This window comes from Equus quagga, unplaced genomic scaffold (assembly GCF_021613505.1).
Source record: "Equus quagga isolate Etosha38 unplaced genomic scaffold, UCLA_HA_Equagga_1.0 83365_RagTag, whole genome shotgun sequence".
NCBI lineage: Eukaryota > Metazoa > Chordata > Mammalia > Perissodactyla > Equidae > Equus > Equus quagga.
The window spans coordinates 1-18,555 of NW_025803431.1; the positions used below are offsets into that span (position 1 = coordinate 1).

Here is an 18,555-nt window from a genome sequence, read left to right on the forward strand (position 1 = left end):
GAGGGCACCACGGACAGGAGCCCCTGCAGACCGGGCTCAGCACAGACGGGGACAGCCCAATCCCTGCCCCCGCCACTGAGATGTGGTCAGCCCCTCGCTGACTGGCAGGGAGCAGAGGCCCAGCATGGGCGGGGTCGGGTGGGTTTCCCCAAGGCTCCAGCAAGGCACTGGCAGGGCTGAGATGAGAACTCTCTATCTGCCGTTGTGAGCTCAAAGCTCTGCTGGGCAACGTGGACAGGTTCTTGAGCCTCTCTGGGCCTCCCATCCTTCCACCTACCATTAGTCTGACAGGGTAGGCCAGGCTTGGCGGGAGTAGAGCTGTGTCCTGGGCCAGCCCCACACCAAGGGCAGAGGATGGGCATGGCAGGACTAGGCTGGTGGCCCTAGGTCACAGCCAGCAGCACTTGCCCAGTGTGGCAGGGTGTGGCCACTGAGGCGGGGAGGTGGCGGCGGGTGGGGGGGGGGGCGGGCAGTGCTGGGGGTGAAGAGGCCACAGGTCACTCTGTTTATTCGGGTGAGCCCTGGGCACGGGCCTGGTCTCCAGAACAGACTGCTCTGCTGCAGCAGAAGGGAGAGGTGAATGGGAGGCCTGCCGGAGGCCGGGAAACAGGCCCTGGGGCTGGCCCTGGCCGTGGGTAGGGTCACTGCTGCGGGGGTCCTGGCTGCTCCTCAGGGAGGGGCAGGTAATCGGGGTCTTCCTCTGGGGCATCCAGTAGCAGCTTCCTGTGGGGAGGGGTGCTCGCTGAGCTGAGGCCAGCTGGGGCCCTCCATGGGGCAGGGAGCCCTCTGAGGGAGTGGAGGGGGAGGGTTGTCACCCCACACTCACAGGAAGCTGGGGGTGTGTAGCAGCCTCTTGCCTCCAGGCTGGTTGGGGAAGACATCCTCCAGGAAGTAGTAGATGTGGCCCACAGCAATCCCTGGGGAGAGCCGGGGAATGCCAAGGCCACCCTCCACCGGCCAGAGCCCAGGGCCAGCAGAGCCTGCCCCAGGCCTCCATGCAAAGCCCTGGAGGCCCAGCCAGGCCCAGAGCAACCTCGGGCTCCAGAGCCAGAGTGCTCAAAGTCCTGGACACACTGCCAGACCAGGGGCAGGGCCGGGGTTTGCCCCAAAGGACAGGCTTACAGGGCCCAGAAGGGGGCAGGACCTGGGGAGTGGAGGGCCTGAGGACATCCAAGGAGGAGGAGCCATGGCTGGAAACTTGACCCACCCATCCCCACCCCAGTCAGGACCCACACAAGCACCAGTAGGTCAGGCCTGAAGATGTGAAACCTACAGGCCGGCTGGCATGTTCCAGGGGCTGTGAGAAGCAAGAAGCTGGGAGGGCAAGGCTGGGGGTGGGGCAAGTGAGAGGTCCAGTGCAGGTGAGAAGGAGGGCTGTGGGGGAGCAGCCAGCCTGGGTGGCCCTCCCACAGACCCTCGGGTGCCAGACAGCCAGCTTGGGATGGGCTAGGTGGACAGGCAGGCTCACCCAGCAGGTCCACGAGGATAGAGGTGCCCAGCAACAGGGAGAAGCCCATGAGCGCCCAGGGCAGGAATGGCGCCTGGAAGGTGAGGAGGCCGAAGAAGTTGACCCTCACCCGAGGGCTGCGGCGGCTCCAGACGTACACCAGCATGGCGGTGAGGGCCTGGCCCAGGAAGAACAGGCTGCCCAGGAGCCCCAGCAGCTGGGCCAGAGTCAAGGTGAGGGGAGGCCCTCCGGCGGTGCAGGCCTCAGCCCTGCCAAGGGCCCTGACTCCTCAACCCCTGCACTCCTCCCACTGGTTTCCCTTCCCCATCCAGTGTGCCCTTCCAGTGATGGCCACAGGGGATCTGCTCTGCCTCTCCACCTCACCCCAGCCTCCAATGACAGCCCATCCCTGCCCCAGTTTCTCCTGCTCCTGGCATCAGGGCTCAGCCCCCAGGCACCCCACCTGGCTCGCCTGCATTCCCGATTGGCACTCTGTGTGCACACTGGAGGTGTTGCCCTGGCACCTGGAGCTCAGCACACACTGCACGCTCAGTGCATCCTAATCTGGGGTGACCCGCTCGGTCCCTCCCCGGGCCAGGCGCTCAGGTGGGGCCCCAGGGCAACACAGGCTGGACGCAGAGGCCTGAAGGATACGGTCATGAGGACGCCCCCGAAAAGAAACATGAAGACGAAGTCGGCCTTGCGGCCGCGGAAGGAACCCTCCTCCAGCATGCGGCAGTAGCGGAAGCTGGGCGTCCGTATAGGAAGGGCCACCGGGCCGGCCTCAGTCTCCCCGCTCCGGCCGCCTCCTGCCCGGCCAGCCCGCCCCCTCCCCTCCCCGCCCCGGCCCGGCCCGCTGCGCGCGGGGAGGATACACGAAGAGCATGTTGAAGAAGAAGCTGAATCCCAGGGGCCCGAAGAAGAGGAAGTTGGTGACGAGCCTCCAGACCTGCGAGGGGAGCGCGGGCGGTCAGGCCTGGCGGGCGGGCGGGCGGGGAGGCAGGGGCGGGGGCGGGGGCGGGGGCGGGGCGGCCTCACCTGGAACTTCCGGAGTACGAGGTGCGGGTTGAAGTAGAGCTGGAAGGGGCTGAGAAGCTCCAGCTGCTGCGGAACCAGGGGCGCGTTAGGCGCTGCCTGCTAGCCTCCGTAGCCATGGCGACTTCCCCACCGCTGTAACCATGGCCACCCCACCCCCGCCCCCCACCTGTAACCAACCACGGCGACCCCAGCCCCTGGGCTGTAACCATGGCGATCCCCACCCCTGGACTGTAACCATGGCGACCACCCGCCCGCCTGGCTCACCACCGCCGCAGTGGTGAGGACGCAGGCCGCAGTGTAAGTTCGCGTCACCGCCGGCACCTGCAGGAACTCGGCCGCCACGCCCCGCCACGCCATTGAACCTTCCCAGCCCCGCGTGGCCCGACCTCCGGCCGCGCTTTTTAACTCGCCTCCACGCCCCGCCTGCCCGCCTTCGGCCAATCCGCGTCGGAAGCTCTGCACGCCCAGGCTAGGGGGCGGGGCCCTGAAACAGGTAGCCAATACGGGGAGGAAGCGGGGCGCCAGGGGCAAGACGGGGGTGTGGGCGGGGGGAGAGTCGGGCCAATGAGCAGGCCCAGCGACTTAGCACGTGGCAGTTGTTGTGGTGGCTGTGGCGGCCGGCGGGAGAACTTGCGGCCAATGAGCACCTGGTCTCCTCGCGGCAAGCTGGAGAGGACCAATAGGAAGGGCCACCACAGAGGCGGGGCTAACTACTTGTTAGTGGAGAAAAGATGGGATCCCGGCCCAGCGACTGGAGGGGCGGGGCCACACGGGGGCGTGGTCGGGGCTGGCTGGACTCAGAGCCTGGCTGCGTGGCTCTGCTGTCCCCCTGGGGCTTCTTGCGACTCTGGGCCCGTCCCTCTTCCCTCTGAGAACCTGAGACAGTGCCACCTGACCTACAGCAAAGGAGGCGCTCGGCAGCGTGTCTCAGTTCCCGCACGTCCAGGGCTCCACTGGAACACGCGGCTCCAGCAGGAGTCTTCCTGGGAGTCCTGGAGGAGGGCCTGCGCTGGGGACTTGAGCCTTCTGGGGGACGCGAGGCTGCTGAGGCGGCTGGAGCAACTGGACGGGCTAGAGAGGCCTCATTATTTTGGTGGAAAGAGAAACTCCATTTATTCATTCTAATGAAGAAAGTCCACCGTTTATTGAGCACCGACTGTGTGCGGGCACCGTTCTGGATACTGGAGTCACAACAGCCAACAGTGACACTGTCCCTCATGGTGGAGCCGAGGAGACAGGCAGTCAGAGGCCCGTGCTAACATGATAGCTAGTGTAGACAGGACCCTGCGCTGACGGAATTAGCCACGTTGGGGGCGGAGGATCCGGTAGTGGGTCCCATGCTAGATGGGCTGATCTGGGAAGCCTCTGCAAAGAAATGATGCTGGATTGCCACTTTAAAAAGATCCCTGTGAAATGCAAGTCAAAACTACAGTAAGATATCACCTTACACCCATTAGAATGACAAAAATAACTAAAACAAATAGTAACAAATGTTGGAGGGGTTGTGGAGAAAAAGGAACCCTCATACACTGCCGGTGGGAATGCAAACTGGTGCAGCCACTATGGAAAACAGTATGGAGATTACTCAAAAAATTAAAGATAGAACTACCATATGACCCAGCCATCCCACTACTGGGTATTTATCCAAAGAACCTGAAGTCAGCAATCCCAAAAGTCCCATGCACCCCAATGTTTATTGCAGCACTGTTTACAATAGCCAAGACGTGGAAGCAACCTAAGTGCCCATCAACTGATGATTGGATAAAAAAGATATGGTATATATATATATATGTATGTATATATATATATATATATATATATATATATGTAATGGAATACTACTCAGCCATTAAAAAAGAACAAAATCGTCCCATTTGCAGCAACATGGATGGACCTTGAGGGAATTATGTTAAGTGAAATAAGCCAGATAGAGAAGGACAATCTCTGCATAACTCTACTCATATGAGGAATTTAAACATGTGGACAAAGAGAACAGATTAGTAGCTACCAGGGGCAAGTGGGGTAGGGGGTGGGCACAAAGGGTGAAGGGGTGCACCTACAACACGACTGAAATTTCACAAGATTGTAACCTATCACTAATTCAATAAAAAATTTTTTAAAAAGTGAATAAAAATAAAAAGATCCCTATGGCTGCTGTGAGGACAGTAGACAACCAGAGGAATCAGTGAGCAGGGGGAGGCTGCAAGGGACATTGGTGGCTTGGGCAGTATGGAACCTGGAGGGCAAGGAGGAGTGGGATGTGGGTTTGCTGGCACACCGGACAGAGCTGTGAGGTTGGAGTCAAGGGTGACATGGAGGCCTGAGCCACAGAGTGGATGGAAGGCAGTGGCCTTTACTGACATGGAGAATGCTTGGGGAAAAGGCGGGTGGGTGAAGGGTCCTGTTCTGGCCTCATTGAGTTTGGGCACCTGTGTGACATGTGCCTGGAAAAATCCAAGGGTGATGTTGGGGTAGAGGTCAGGCAGGCTGTGCAAATGTGGGTGTCAGTGATCAGCAGACCAGTGGCATTTTGGCCTTGGGCCTGCGTGAGATGCCCAAGGGGCGAGGCTAGATGGAGAAGAGAAGAGGCCGGGCCTGGGCAGCTCGACCTTCAGCGGTCAGAGAGGGAAGGGAGACCCAGCCAGGGAGACCTGGGAAGGCTGGATATGGGGCAGGAGCTGAGCCAGGAAAGGGCCTCAGGAGGAAGGCAGGGAGAAGCCCCTGCAGACGTGGCCTGGGAAGGACTGTGGGGTGCAGCCATGCCCAGGTCCCTGGTGACCAGGATAGTGACAGGCATGAGGGAGAGGAAGGTGCCCAGATGGACGTGCCTTTCCCACCATGGGGAGCTCAGCCTTGGATGTAAGTGTGGAAGATGAAGGATGCCTCGGACAGGGCCCTGAGGTCCCCTGAGGAGACTGGACTGGGGGAGAACCAGCTGAGAAGCTTATCTCAGGTAGATCCCATGGAAATGAGGGACCTATGAGGGCCCTAAGAGGGGCCTCCTGGGGAGTGGCTCATAGAGCCCCCGTTCTGGAGGGGAGGGGAGTGGGGAGAGGCTGGGAGCACTGAAGGGGGATGTGTGTGGTTCAGGAGTGAGGAGAGGTCAGCAGAAGCTGGCCCAAGGTGCTGAGAGGGGGGCGGTGGGAGCAGGCTGAGGGACCCCCTTGGACAGCCTCCATTTTCCAGGGAAGCAGCCCAAGGTCAAGTCTGAGGTGGGCGGTACAGAGTAGATCCCAGCCAGGTGGAGGTGTGGCAGCAGGCAGGGATCCAGGGCTGAGAGCGGGGCAGGTGCCTGCAGGGCAGGGAGGAGCCAGCAGGGAGGCCCGGCTGCCTGTCGGCCTGGGGCAGGGCAGGTGTCCCTGCCTCCAGCACTCAGCAGGCGCTGGCTGGGCCTCCACTCAGGGTCTGGGCAGGGCTGACAGGAGGCTGTCGTGGTCCACAGGGGCCTCTGTCTCCACTTCTACTGGGGCCCATAGGGCAGGTTTCGGGGCGGAGAAGCACATTCCTGGGAGGCTGGGAGCCCAGGGTGGGGCAGCTGTCCGGGTGGGATATCCAGGGGAGCAATGGCTGAAGTCTACTACGGATACCCCCTTCTCAGAGCCCTGGGACCCTCAGATGGGGAAACTGAGGCCCAGGAGGAGGCAGAGCAGGGCCGGGGCAGACCTCCAACACCAGTCCAGGCTTTTCCTGTCCAGTCTCAGGCCCAGGACAGGCCACTCTGGAGACACCAGGTCCGCTTCTCATCTGACCCTCAGGCATCTCCAGACAGTTCTTTATGGAGAGAAGCCCCGGGCACGGCACGTCCATGGCCTGGAGATGCAGGCAGGCAGTGTGCTAGATGCTCACGTCTGGGGAGCTCTCTCCCAGGCAGCAGGTGGCTGTCCTGCCTGCTGGGCCTGCCTTTTCTCTCCTGTGCTGAGGACTGTGGCAGAAGGAGGACCTGTGGTCCCTTGGCAAGGTGACGATGGGCCCTGCTCCCCAAGCTGCCTCTCTGGTCTGGTGACCCTGCCTGCAGCAGAGCAAGGAGCCCCGGGATCCCTAGCTCTGGGCAAATGAGGGGTCCCCTAAACCTTCTATCCAGGCTCTCCCAGTGCCATAGGCAGGACGGCAGCCCTGTGTGCCCCCAGGCCTGCCTTCCCCTCACAGGCCTCAGACACTAGGAGAGGCCCTCATCAGCCCCTGGGGACACCCAGACAGCTGGGGTCATCCCTGCCCTGCTCTCCACAGCCCCACATGGCACCTGATGCTCCCCCGGAACTTTCCAGTCCTCTCCCTCCCCTCCCCCATGCCTCACCACCACCACCACCTCTTTCTCAGGCCTCAGACTCTCTCTTCTGGGGGTGCCCCGGATCTCTGGCTCCTTCCTTCATTCATTTTCCTCCCTACCAGCCCAGATGTTCTGTTAAAGAGCAGAGAAAGGGAGAGTGGTAGAAACACCCCCTACTCGAGGAAGCCCTCCTTGAGGGGACCAGAGCTCCCCTGTCTTCTGTTAGGGCCCCACACACTGAATTTCTGAGTGGATTTTATCCCAAAGGCAGCACATGCCTGTGGGAACAAACCAGAAGACTCAGACACAAGGCGAGGGTGTGTGGGCGTGTTGGAGGCAGCTGTGCTTTCCTCTGACAACACAGGGTGCCCCTTGCTTGCCCTGAGCATCCTCCGTCAGGGGCCTTTCCTTGGGGGCTGCGCGCTCAGTCCCCACCTCTTCCGGTACATGGACCCCCAACTGTGGTGGGTGTGCCTCCACCGCACCTCCAGCCAGCCCCTCCCAGGAGCAGCAGTGTCCCCTTGGCCCTTTCTGTCTGAGTCATGGATATTTTTAGGACCGAATCCGGAACCCACTCCACAGCAGCTGCTCACAGGCAGAGCACAAGAACAATACACTCTCCAGGTGGCTGCTTCAGGCCTGGGCAGCAGAGGGAACACTCTGGGCCTGGCCCTCTGAGCCTGGTAGCAGAACCCGGACTTCCCAGGAGTGAGTGGGTCTCTCCATGGGATAGGGAGGGAGGAGGCAGTGTGGGGCCCGATGAGGAGGATGAGTTGGCATCAGCCAGGGCCGATGGGACCAGCCTGTGCAAAGGCCCTGAGGTGGCATGGAGGGACTGAGAGAAGGTGAGGGCAATGAGGAGGAGCTGCGTCTGATGTGAGGCTGGAGAGAGCTGGGCCAGGCCAAGGAGGGCCATGTGGGCTGTGGCCTCTGTCCCAAGGGCAGTGGGAGCCATGGGATAGTTTTCAGCATGGGGGTGAGGTTAGGATCAGGTAGCAGCTCTTTGGAGGGAGAAGGGGTTGAGAGGAGAAGTGGTCAGAGCAGAGGAGGATGGCAGCAGCCTGCAGTGGTGGGCGTATGACAGAGGGAGCGAATGGGTCAGGAGGTAGAAGCCACAGGACTCAGCGCTAAGACCTTGGGGAGGGCCGGGTTTGGGAGGGAGCCCACCCGTTGGTTTGAGACAGGCCAAGTTTGGGGTGCTGTGGGGACATGACTGCCTCAGGCAAGCCCTCCATGGTCCCCCCAGCCCGGCCCTTCCAGCTCCTTGTCCTCTGCGGCTCCGGTCCTGCCCGCAGAAGGGCTGCCCCAGGCTCTGTCTGCCCCTGGGATCTGCTGTGTGCTGGGCACGGGCCAGCCTCAGACCTGGACTCAGGGCTGGCTCTGCAGCCTCAGGGCCAGCAGTGGACCTGGCCCCTCCCCGACCCCTCCTCCTCGGCCTCAGTGTCCCTGTCTGTGACATGGGCTGGCTGCAAGAGTCCATCTGGAGAGCCTCCTCCAGCTTGAAGGCTGCGCTCTGTTCTACTGTGGGAGGTCAGAGATTCCGGGCGGGGGCCCCTTCCTGTGACAGTCGTGGTTGGCCTCCCCTCCAAGGCCAGTCTCTGCTGTGAATGAGCACCCGCCTGGGAGCGAGGATGCACTCAGGAAGGACTCTCTCTCCTAGGCCCATGTCCTCGCCGCCTCCTCCTGACCTGGGGCTCTCATATGCCTGTGTCAGGAAGATCCATGGAGGCCTGAAGGGCATGGGATGGAGGCAGTGGGGCCACCCCTGTCCCGCAGGAGCTCGTCCTTGGCCAGGGGGAGACTGGGACGCCCATACTAAGCAGGGAGGGGAGCTTGGCTGGTCAATGGTCCAGAGACAAAGAGCCACAGGTCCTCTGAGGAGGGCCCGCCAGGCAGGAGGACTCTTGACAAAGACAGTGTTGGGATGGAGAGGGGAGAGGGCACGCTAGGCAGGGAGAACGGCTTGAGCAAAAGTGCAGAGGCAGGAAGGAACTCACCTCTCAGGGCTGAGGAAGACACTGCGGATGGGGGCTCAGAGCCCACGCTGGAGCCTGTCACTCTAGTGATAACAGCTGCTCCATGACCCCTCGCCAGCCTCTGCACCCCGGGTTTTAACAACCTCACTGAAGCCTCACCAGCACCTTACAAAGTAGGTTCCTATTACAGATGAGGAAACAGGCTCAGAGAGGTTAAGTAACATACTTGAGGACACACAGCTAAAGAGGAACCAAGATACCAGGGTGCCAGTCCTGGCTTTGCCACCATGAGGGGTGATGGAAGGAGCCAGTGGGGAGATGGTGAGCGCCCCCACTGCTGTGGCACAGGGGAGATTTACCACAGGGGGTGAGGTGCATCATCCGCCTGAGTCTGTGGAGGCATCCCCAACCAAGCAGCCCTAAGCAGCCTCAGACCCTTTTCCAGGAGCAGTTTGGGTGCAAAACCTCCCTGCCACCTCTGGGCCCCTGGAGTGTCTCTTACATGAGACTCTGCTCCCTCTAGGCTCCCCTGCCGAGCAGCTTTGGGCTGTGGCTCCCACCTGGACCTTAGGTTCACTGTCTCTGACCCTCAATGGCTGGATGAGATGGGTCCTTCCCCGCCGCAGCTGCAGGGCCAGCCGGAGCCTGGGCCCAGCTCCCAGACCCTCAGCAATGCCCCTAATTCCCACTTCCTGCTGTAGGTACTACGCAATGTCCAAGCCACCTCTGCCCATGCCCACAGCCCCAGAGGGTCTGATGGGGCCTCCTCTCCCCTGCCTCAGCTACTTTTGGGCTCAGTGGGCTGTATTTTGCGAGAAGCAGATGATCTGCTTGGCCGACTTTGCCCAATGGCAGGGCCGGGGAGGTGAGTTCACAGAGACAGGAGAACCAGGAGACAGAGAGATGAGACTGTGTGACCCGTGCGAGTCTGTGGTGCCTGTCTGCACACCCAGGAGGCTGCACACCCAGGTCTGGTCCATGTGGCCCTGGGGTGTGTGTGGAACCTGAGGCCACACTGTCCTATGGTCTCCTACTTGTCACCTGCTGGCCAGGTCATCAGGCAGCTCTGGTCTGGCAGAGACCTGGAAAGACAGGGCCACCACTCTGGGCACCCCTGCCCAAGACCAGTGACTCAGAGCTCTGGTCAGGTGGATGGAGAGGCTGGGAAAGGCCCGGGCTCACCCGCCTCCCACTTGGCTTGCATCACTGACATCCCTGCCCAGCAGCCCAGGCCCTGCTCCCGCATCTGGGGAGGTGAGCCCCACACCAGGGGCTTGTCCAACTGCTTGGACAAGAAGCTCACGCCAGTGGGCTGGGACCAGAACCCAGGCGTCCTTGTCCTCCCTGGTGAGGCCACCAGAATTCTTGCCTCCACATTTTGCTCAGGACTTCTCTCAGCACCACAGGCCCTTCATGTTCTTGAGGTTTGGGGGCCTCTTTAAGAAAACAATGCAAGATTACAAATGCAAGATTAGGTACCAAAGAGAATGTCTGCTTAGAATGAGAACACCGACAAAACAAACATGTTCATCAAAGCTGACAAATACACTCCAACTTACAAAATCCAGAAAAAATTCCGTCCCTGGTCAGAAGCCTGTGGCTAAACGGCTGCTGTGCCCAGGTCAGACAGGGGCTGGTAAAGGAGCAGCGTGTGTTACCCAGGCCTCTGCACGTCCCCTCTGTGCAGTGAGTGGAGTCAAATTGTACCCGAAAGTTTGGCCTCTGAACTCAGTGCCAATCCAAATAGCAAGAACAGAGTCTTGGGTGAAAGGAAAGACAGCTTTTCTTTCTTTGCCAGGCAGGGGGAGCAAAGCAACAGCTAGTGCCTTAAGAACTGCTAGCTCCCCGTTAAGAAAGGGGTGAAGGGTTTTAAAGGTTTGTGAGGAATGTGGGGAGAGGTGAATGGTAAGAAAAAGGAATTGCAGGCAGGTGTCCTTGGTTGCCTGCCTTGGTGATGGATGGTGGATTCTGGTGCCAGGAAGCCGAGGAGTTGAGGTCTGGGAAGCCTCAGCTTTCTGACATTCTCTGGACGTCTGTTTCCCTGTGGTAGACTTCAAGGACCTGTGATGAGCCAAAACTGTAGTGTGAGCCCAGCTTGAGGCCACCTGGGCTTCAGCAATTCGTAACTTCTACTTGGTTGTAAAGCTCAGGGAGTCAAAGGTTAAAGAAACAGATATTTAGATATGAGTGTAACTAAAGACCCAGGGAACTGGGCATGTGTGCTTTTGGTTTTAACCCCATATATGCTGGGTTCACTGTAGGGGAACTCATATCAGGGCTGGTACTAATCACAAGCCTGTAACATATTCCCCACTGTCATTAACTTGCTTTCCATTTCTATGTAAAAGGGGTGTTGTGGTGGTCTAGCTACTTCCTGCTGAATTGGGGCAATCTTGGGGGGTTTTTGTGGTGGAAAGCTTGAACATGCTTTTGCCAATTTTTTCTATGGGTAGTTATAGTCTTAGTCGCAGTTTTGTAAATACTGGGAAACATAAAATATATCTCAGCCACCAATAAGAGTATAGATAAACTGAAATGTAAAATATCAGACAATGTGGACCAGATACCTCCCAATATTCAGGAAAATAAACTTGAAAACCAGTTACCAATACTTGCTTTTATACGGAAGTATGATGTTCTGACGTTTGTTGTAACCAGGTATTTAATAAAGAGCATTTCTAGAGAGACAAAGGAAAACAGGGTTAATGGTTGGAGCAAATTACAAACCAGTTTCTGAGCCCATGCAGCAACCAGTTAAAAGATTTCTAGGTGTTAGAGTTGAAGCATCTTTGACAGTGTGAAGTGTTTCTGATGATGTCATCGGGTACTCAGGTACCTTTTTGAGTGGCTTATACAGCAGCAGACATAAATCTCTCTTAAGTTTAAATCAAGTTGTCCAGCTCCAGTTTTCAAGGCTTCAGGAAAAAGGGAAGGTCCAGTTTTCAATGATTCTGAATGAAAATGATGGAAAAAAATTAAAAATGTAATTTGGAGATTTGTAGCCAGATATTTCAGGGGACTATAAGAATTCAGGATCCAGTCCAGTTAACAGATATAAAACAAAAATCTCAAAGACAGTTATCAGAACTAGGATCTAATATCCACAAATGTGTATTATGGTTTCTATTGAAACATAATTTTTCTCTCTAAAATTACCCTCATTTTTACCAAACATAGCCAAATTAAGACTAACGGGTTTACAAAATAAGTCTAGTTTTAATAAATTTGGCCCAATTATTTACACAAGTACAGCAAGACTAGCAAGTGATCATATATACTCTTAAATCTGCTTTGCTGGAACTTTTTATAAGGAATATCAGATTGAACTTCAAAGGCCTCTCAAGGCCAGGAAAGCCAGACTAAGTACTTGTCATCAGACTGCTGCAATACCTACAGATTTGGGTGAATTCCTCTCTTCACGAGGTCCCCAAAATATCCTGGGATTCTTCGCACCTGCCAGTGACATTCTTTGCTCAACCTTACCAGGTTACTGGGAACCGTGTAAGCAAGCTACCAGGCCAATATTTTCAAGTGGCTTTATTTCAGAAAGTCCAATCTTTGTTCCTCAAAAGCTATCTGGTCATATCTGAGTCTGCATGTTTCTCTCAAATATGACATTCTAGTCAAAGCCTTGGTAATATAACCAGTGTTTTCAATTGTGTGCTGTCATAAGAAGAACAGATTCTTATTGAATTTATGCAAATAACTATATAGCCATGAAAGTAAGAATACTTACTCATCAGGAGTTTTCAAATTCTGGAGGGATAAGATAGGGAGGAAAAGATAAATGTTTCAATTTTGCTTACAAATGTGCAATTTTATCAATTGCTATAAGTCATAGTTAGCATAAGAGAAAAGGGAAAAAGATTTCCTTAAATCTGAGAAAATAAAACATCAAAAAACAACATTTCAAACAAAAAAATCATAAAAATTATAATTATCTCTATCAGTTCATTTGGTTTCATGTAGCCAACTCTTGATCTTCTGATGGCAGTTTCATGAGGGCATCAGTTTTTCAGTTACAGATTTTGTAATCTCTTATCCAGCTCAGTTTTATAATCTGGAAGTTTATCAGAAACCTGCATTCTAGAGCAAGTGTCGGAGTTCTTTTCATTAATCTCTCTGAAGGTGAAACATATTTGCAAAAACATCAGAGTAAAACAACAACTGTCTGCAAATAAAATATTCAAATATGGTAATTGACAAAGACATTTGACCATTTCTGTAATATACAACATTTTGAGATAGTAACAAGAATTATGACCAATAACCAAGAGAGATCAGAATTTTAGGAATGTCATATAATTTTTTAAACATTTATATCAATAATATTTATACACATAATACCATCTAAGAGAGTTTATCATTACTTATTTGACAATGCTTCCCATGTAATCTAACATACCAAATAAGCCTAATTTAGTTTAGTATTTTCCTCCTTATAAGAAGAGAGTAAAGTTCTCTGAGAAGTCTCAGGGGCCCTCTGAAAATCCCCAGAGAAACTTTCCCTCCTCTTCCAGATCAAAAGAAAGCCTTTATTCAGGATTTGAATATTTTTAAGTGGGGAACCTGTCAAAAATTGCTCAAAAGTAAAAAAGTTTTTTTGAACCTCCTTATCAAGAACAGACCAAAACTTCAAGAAAATTATCCTTTTAAGAGAGAGAAAGTCAAATTTTAATTTTGCACCAGCCTACTTTTGATATTGAAATGTATTTACTTAATTAAATTTATGTCAATCTCAGCTAACTTGACCACACACAAAACTACTCAGGGTTTTACTCCCACAAACCTTCTGTTCCTTACTTTTTACCTTCAGAATTTGTCCATGTCTTCTTTTCTTTCCCTTCTAGTACTGTAGGACAAATTTATCTTTCTTAACAAAGCTAACAAAAATATCTCTATTCTTTTTTACCTTCTTTACTGAAAACATATATTTTACTTTCCTTGCATACAGACCTTTTTGAAATACATGCTTTCTCACAGAAAATTCCTCAGCATACATAAATCATGTTTATTAATAAACTTAAGCATCTTTTAGTTTCTCTGAGGCAAGAAACCAAAGGCAGACAAATCTATGCTTAATAATCAATTTTTTAATATTTTATGTTAAAATGACCTAGACATTCAATAAATTTCTATCATTTACTTTAGCAAAATTTTAAAGTTTCAAGTTGTTAAAAAGATTTTGGAAGCTGTTTTTCAAGTGTACAGACCTTAAAACATAATTATTGTACTCAAAAACTCTTACCTATTTTCAACAATTATATTTAGGTTGCCCAAAAAACCTCATGAGACATCAAAGTCAGCTATTAAACAACGTTATTTTTGCTAACAAATTTTGGAACAGAGATAACATGTTTGTATTGTACCCAATGTTGATAATTCTGAAAACATGTTTATTTCAATCAAATGAACAAACTTAAACAGGTTTGTTTTTTTTTTAAAGATTTTATTTTTTTCCCTTTTTCTCCCCAAAGCCCCCAGGTACATAGTTGCATATTCTTAGTTGTGGGTCCTTCTAGTTGTGGCATGTGGGACGCTGCCTCAGCGTAGTTCGATGAGCAGTGCCATGTCCGCGCCCAGGATTCGAACTGACGAAACACTGGGCTGCCTGCAGCGGAGCGCGAGAACTTAACCACTCGGCCACGGGGCCAGCACCTTAAACAGGTTTTTATTTACCAAAGATCATTATATATCATGTTAACTTGAAACACCTTTGGGCTAGTTTTTATTATATTTAGAATTTTTGTATATATGTTCACTTTAAGTCAATTGAATAGAGCTCTTAATTTTGGCCATACCATCCGGAGGTAAAATATCACAGACATATAACATACATATAGACACACATAAACAGAGTTTCCACAGCTACTGTTTTAAAAATTACTGCCATGAATCAGGTACAGTAATAAAAAGTTCCCTAGCTATGAAACCAAATTTTGTTTTAAACCTTAATATTTGTGGAGGAGACACTCAAGATGCTAGATTTTTGGTGAGCGTGTTTTCCTTCTTCCATTTTTTCCAGGAGGACCTGCAGACCAGTGGCACCTGTAGGTGGAGCTGCTTTTTCTTGGGTGAGAAAGTTATCTGAGTATTCAGTTTACAAAGCAAATCTGGCCCAAAGTGGGGAACTGAGACAATCTGGTATATATAAAGAGTTATGTTTCAGCTTTGGTTTTCCTAAAACTGAATGGTTTGGTTGCATTCCAAAAGTTCTAGCATGGGTCTGTGTTGAGTTTTGCCATTGACTTCAACAATAGCAACTGGGGAATTACTTACTGATGTCAATTTGCAGTTTAACACTGAATAAGTGGCACCAGTATCCACTAGAAAGTCAACCAATTGTGTCCCCACTGTCACTGGTACCCAGGGCTTGTGGGGGACCATTGGAATGGGAGCCGCCAGCATGGCAAGGAATCCCAGGCCTCTTTCTCCCCTGAGTCTCAGATTCCCTTTCCTGTTTGTCCCATCTCGGGGAGCCGTGTAAAGCACCTTGACTGGCTTAGCTTTTGGCTCCTCTCAAGCATTATAAACTTTGAATGCAACTTCCACCAATTGACCAGAACTCATGGCTATGGCCCCTTCAACATTACTGAGCTCCCTTCTAATGTCTGGGGCATTTGCCATCAGTTGCTGAGTCACATTGAAATTAGGATTAAAAGGATTCAACACCGTCAGGGCAGCCATGTCTTCATTAGGTTTTTCTTCCAGTGTCTGAGCATCTTTAATTACTGGAGGCTTGGCTTTTCTTTGGACCATCAGCTTGGTCCCTGGCTGGTCACCTTCCTGATTATGTAACTGCATAAAAGCCTGCACGTACGGAATCTCATCCCATTTTCTCTCACAAAACAACTCCAACTGCAAGATAGTGTCACAATTCAAAGTTCCATTCAATAGCCATCATTCCCCACTTTCCAAAACATACATCAGCCAGGTGGTGTTACAATAAAATATCATTTGTTTTTTGGTCATTGTGGGTAGGCAGAATAGATGTGGTACCTCCCATGTTAACACTTTTAAAATGACAAACAGACAGACAACAACCAAAGACCAAACGAGCCCACTTTCCCAAAAACCCTCAGCCAGCAGATGGAGGCCAGAACAAAGAAACCAAAACCAAAACCAAACCAAAAGCAAAACGCTTCCAGTCCCAGATCAGTCCATGTCCTACACTCGGCAGCATCCAACAAATGAAGATCTCCCCCGCAGATCTTCCCAAATGAGCAAGGACAAAGGACCTCGGTGTGCATACCAGGGGATTTACCAAATCTGGCCAGGGCATCATGACTCCTCTTTTTGCTGCTTTCCTTTTTCCCGAGATAGTTCCCCTGGTAACCAGAGGTCCAAAGGGCCTCCAAGGGGAAGAGGAAGGAGGGAATGCTCCCGAAGCAAAATGGGCTTTGGCAGCTGCTGGAGCAATCTCTCTGACCATCCCAGGCACTCTGCAGAGTCTGACCAAGGGAGCAGACCTGGATTCAACCTGGGGTGAAGTCCAGCCAATCAAGCACCGGTGCTCGGTGGTCTGGCCTCCCTGAGTCTTTCTCCAACCTTCCACTTCCCCAATTGGGGCAGGCACAGAGCGTGACTCGGGAGCGTCCGATCAAGCCAAAGGAGTCTCTGTAGGGACCACCCACAGGTCCCCTCTGGGTCGCCAAGTTTGTAACAAAAAGTTTCGGTCTCTGAACCCAGTGCCAGTGCAAGCAATAACAACAAAGTCTTGGGTGAAAGGAAAGACAGCTTTTCTTTCTTTGCCAGGCAGAGGGAGCAAAGCAACAGCTAGTGCCTTAAGAACTGCTAGCTCCCCATTCAGAAACGGGTGAAAGGTTTTAAAGGTTTGTGAGGAATGTGGGGAGGGGGGTTGGTAAGATAAGGGAACTGCAGGCGGGCGTCCTTGGTTGTCTGTCTTTGTGATGGGTGGTGGATTCTGGTGCCAGGAAGCCGAGGAGTTGAGGTCTGGGAAGCCTCAGCTTTCTGATGTTCTCTGGACGTCAGTTTCCCTGTAGTAGGCTTCAAGGACCCGTGATGAGCCAAAACTGTAGTGTGAGCCCAGCTTGAGGCCACCTGGGCTTTAGCAATTCGTAACTTCTATTTGGTTGTAAAGCTCAGGGAGTCAGAGGTTAAAGAAACAGATATTTAGATATGAGTGTAACTAAAGACCCAGGGAACTGGGCATGTGTGCTTTTGGTTTTAACCCCATATACGCTGGGTTCACTGTAGGGGAACCGATATCAGGGCCGGTAGTAATCACAAGCCTGTAACAAAACATTTGAAGTGTTGAAAGAAAAAAAACCCCACCAACGTAGAATTCTGTATCCATCAAATTTCTCCTTCAAAACTGAAGGAGAAATAAAGACTTTTTAAGATAAACAAAAACTGAATTTGGTCTCCAGCAGACCTGCCTTACAAGTCACGTTAAAAGAAGTTCAGAGAAGGAAAATGATGTAGGTCAGAAATTTAGATCTATGGGAGTAAGCATATTTCTTGAGAGAAGGTCAAGATGACAACAGAGAAGCACAGTGCAAAAGTTACATTCCCTCTGGATAGTGACATGGTCTGCATGCATGAGCCCCATTTCCTTAACGGCCTCCCAGCTCCATTTTAGAAGCCTTGACACACGTTACTCCATTTTGTTATCTCTGTCCCAAGAGAAAATAAACTTCTGGGTGTTTAAGCCACCCGGTCTGTGGTATTTCGCTATGGCAGCCCAAGCTGACTGAGACAGAAGGATCCGCTCCCAGGGAGAAGCAGCAGGGAGGGTTTCTCCTGGTTTCCCTGGCTCTCTGCCGACCTCCCTCCAAGCCTCCTGCCTACTGCCAAAGCCGTCTTTCTACCAGCAGACCTGATGGCACCGTTCAGAGGCTCCCCAAGGCCCATCTGGTGTGTCCCAGTGCAGGGGTCGGGTCCCCACTCTCCTCTAAGGAGGAGAAGCTAAGTGCCTCCTTGAACTTCCACTAAGGAGTCGCCAGAACCGGGTGCTGCGTTCCGGTGCTGAGCTGGGGTCTGCCTGGCTTCCTCCTCTCCTGCTTTTCCCGGAAGTATATACACATTGGATCCCAAAGAAAGTTCAGTCCCCCTTTATGGAATGGAGGAATCGGTGACCGTTCCAAAGTCCTCCAAAAGGGACACTGTGCCCCAACCCAGCTCTTGGGGGTGGGAGGGCTGCAGCGTACCCTCCCCGTCCCCTTAATGAGGAATCCCACTCCTCCTTAAAGAAGTGATCAAATCCCTCCCGGTTCCTGGGTGCTGGACGGGAAAGGCTCTCCAGCACCGGAGAGGGGTGGACAAGAAAGAGCGGGCAGACTTTGGGTAGATGATGGGCAGGCATGTTCACACAGACCCCAGTAAGGAGTGGGGAGGCGAGCAGGCCTGGGGTACCAGGCGATGGGATGGCAGCACAAGGTTGGGGGGGCGTTACGGGATCGGTAACGTCCTGTGCGCCCCCCAGGGGGCGCTGTGGCTGCTCCAAACTAAGGTCCCAGGACGCCCTGCAACGCCTGACCCTCCCTCCACCTTCGGTGACCCTCAACCTTCCCGCCAAACCGGCATCCAATCAGAAAGCATCTCACGTCGCACGTCGAGCAACAGCCAATGGAAAGTGGGAGTCCGGGCGTCAGCCCGCCCTCAGGCGCTCTGGACCAATGGCCGCGGGGCGGCGGCTCTGGGGAGCACGCTCAGCGGCGGCGGTTGACGTCGAGGGGCGGTTGACGTTGAGGAGGCGCAGTTGACGTCGAGGAGCGGCGCCGGCGGCTGGGAGCTCACCATGGTGAGGCCTGGCCTGAGAGGGGCGCCGGGGGCGCTGGCTCTGGGGGCACGGGCGCTGTGGCCCC

General features: G+C 53.2%; 1 protein-coding gene across 2 annotated transcripts; it reads right to left on the minus strand.

Moving 5' to 3' along the window:
* Nucleotides 1-491: 491 nt before the first annotated feature.
* Nucleotides 492-2,885, minus strand: LOC124234511 (derlin-3-like). Of its 2 annotated transcripts, none has more exons than XM_046651861.1 (7): nt 2,750-2,885; nt 2,486-2,551; nt 2,323-2,396; nt 2,102-2,195; nt 1,469-1,664; nt 827-917; nt 492-723 (listed from the first exon to the last, which is right to left on the minus strand). In XM_046651861.1, the coding sequence occupies exons 1-7, from the start codon at nt 2,840-2,842 to the stop codon at nt 642-644; spliced, it is 696 nt and encodes a 231-aa protein (XP_046507817.1). In that variant the 5' UTR covers nt 2,843-2,885; the 3' UTR covers nt 492-641. The 2 variants fall into 2 exon arrangements, with proteins under 2 accessions (XP_046507817.1, XP_046507818.1); XM_046651862.1 differs by having other exon boundaries at nt 2,486-2,548; nt 2,750-2,863.
* Between the last annotated feature and the right edge of the window lie 15,670 nt (nt 2,886-18,555).

Bases quoted from the DNA above. Each gene is read 5' to 3' on its own strand.
- LOC124234511 (XM_046651861.1), bottom strand. From the start codon at position 2,842: ATGGCGTGGCGGGGCGTGGCGGCCGAGTTCCTGCAGGTGCCGGCGGTG. The intron at 2,397-2,485 runs GTGAGGCCGCCC...CTCCCCTCGCAG, and splicing joins TCGTACTCCGGAAGTTCCAG to GTCTGGAGGCTCGTCACCAA. The intron at 2,196-2,322 runs GTATCCTCCCCG...ACGGACGCCCAG, and splicing joins TTCTTCAACATGCTCTTCGT to CTTCCGCTACTGCCGCATGC.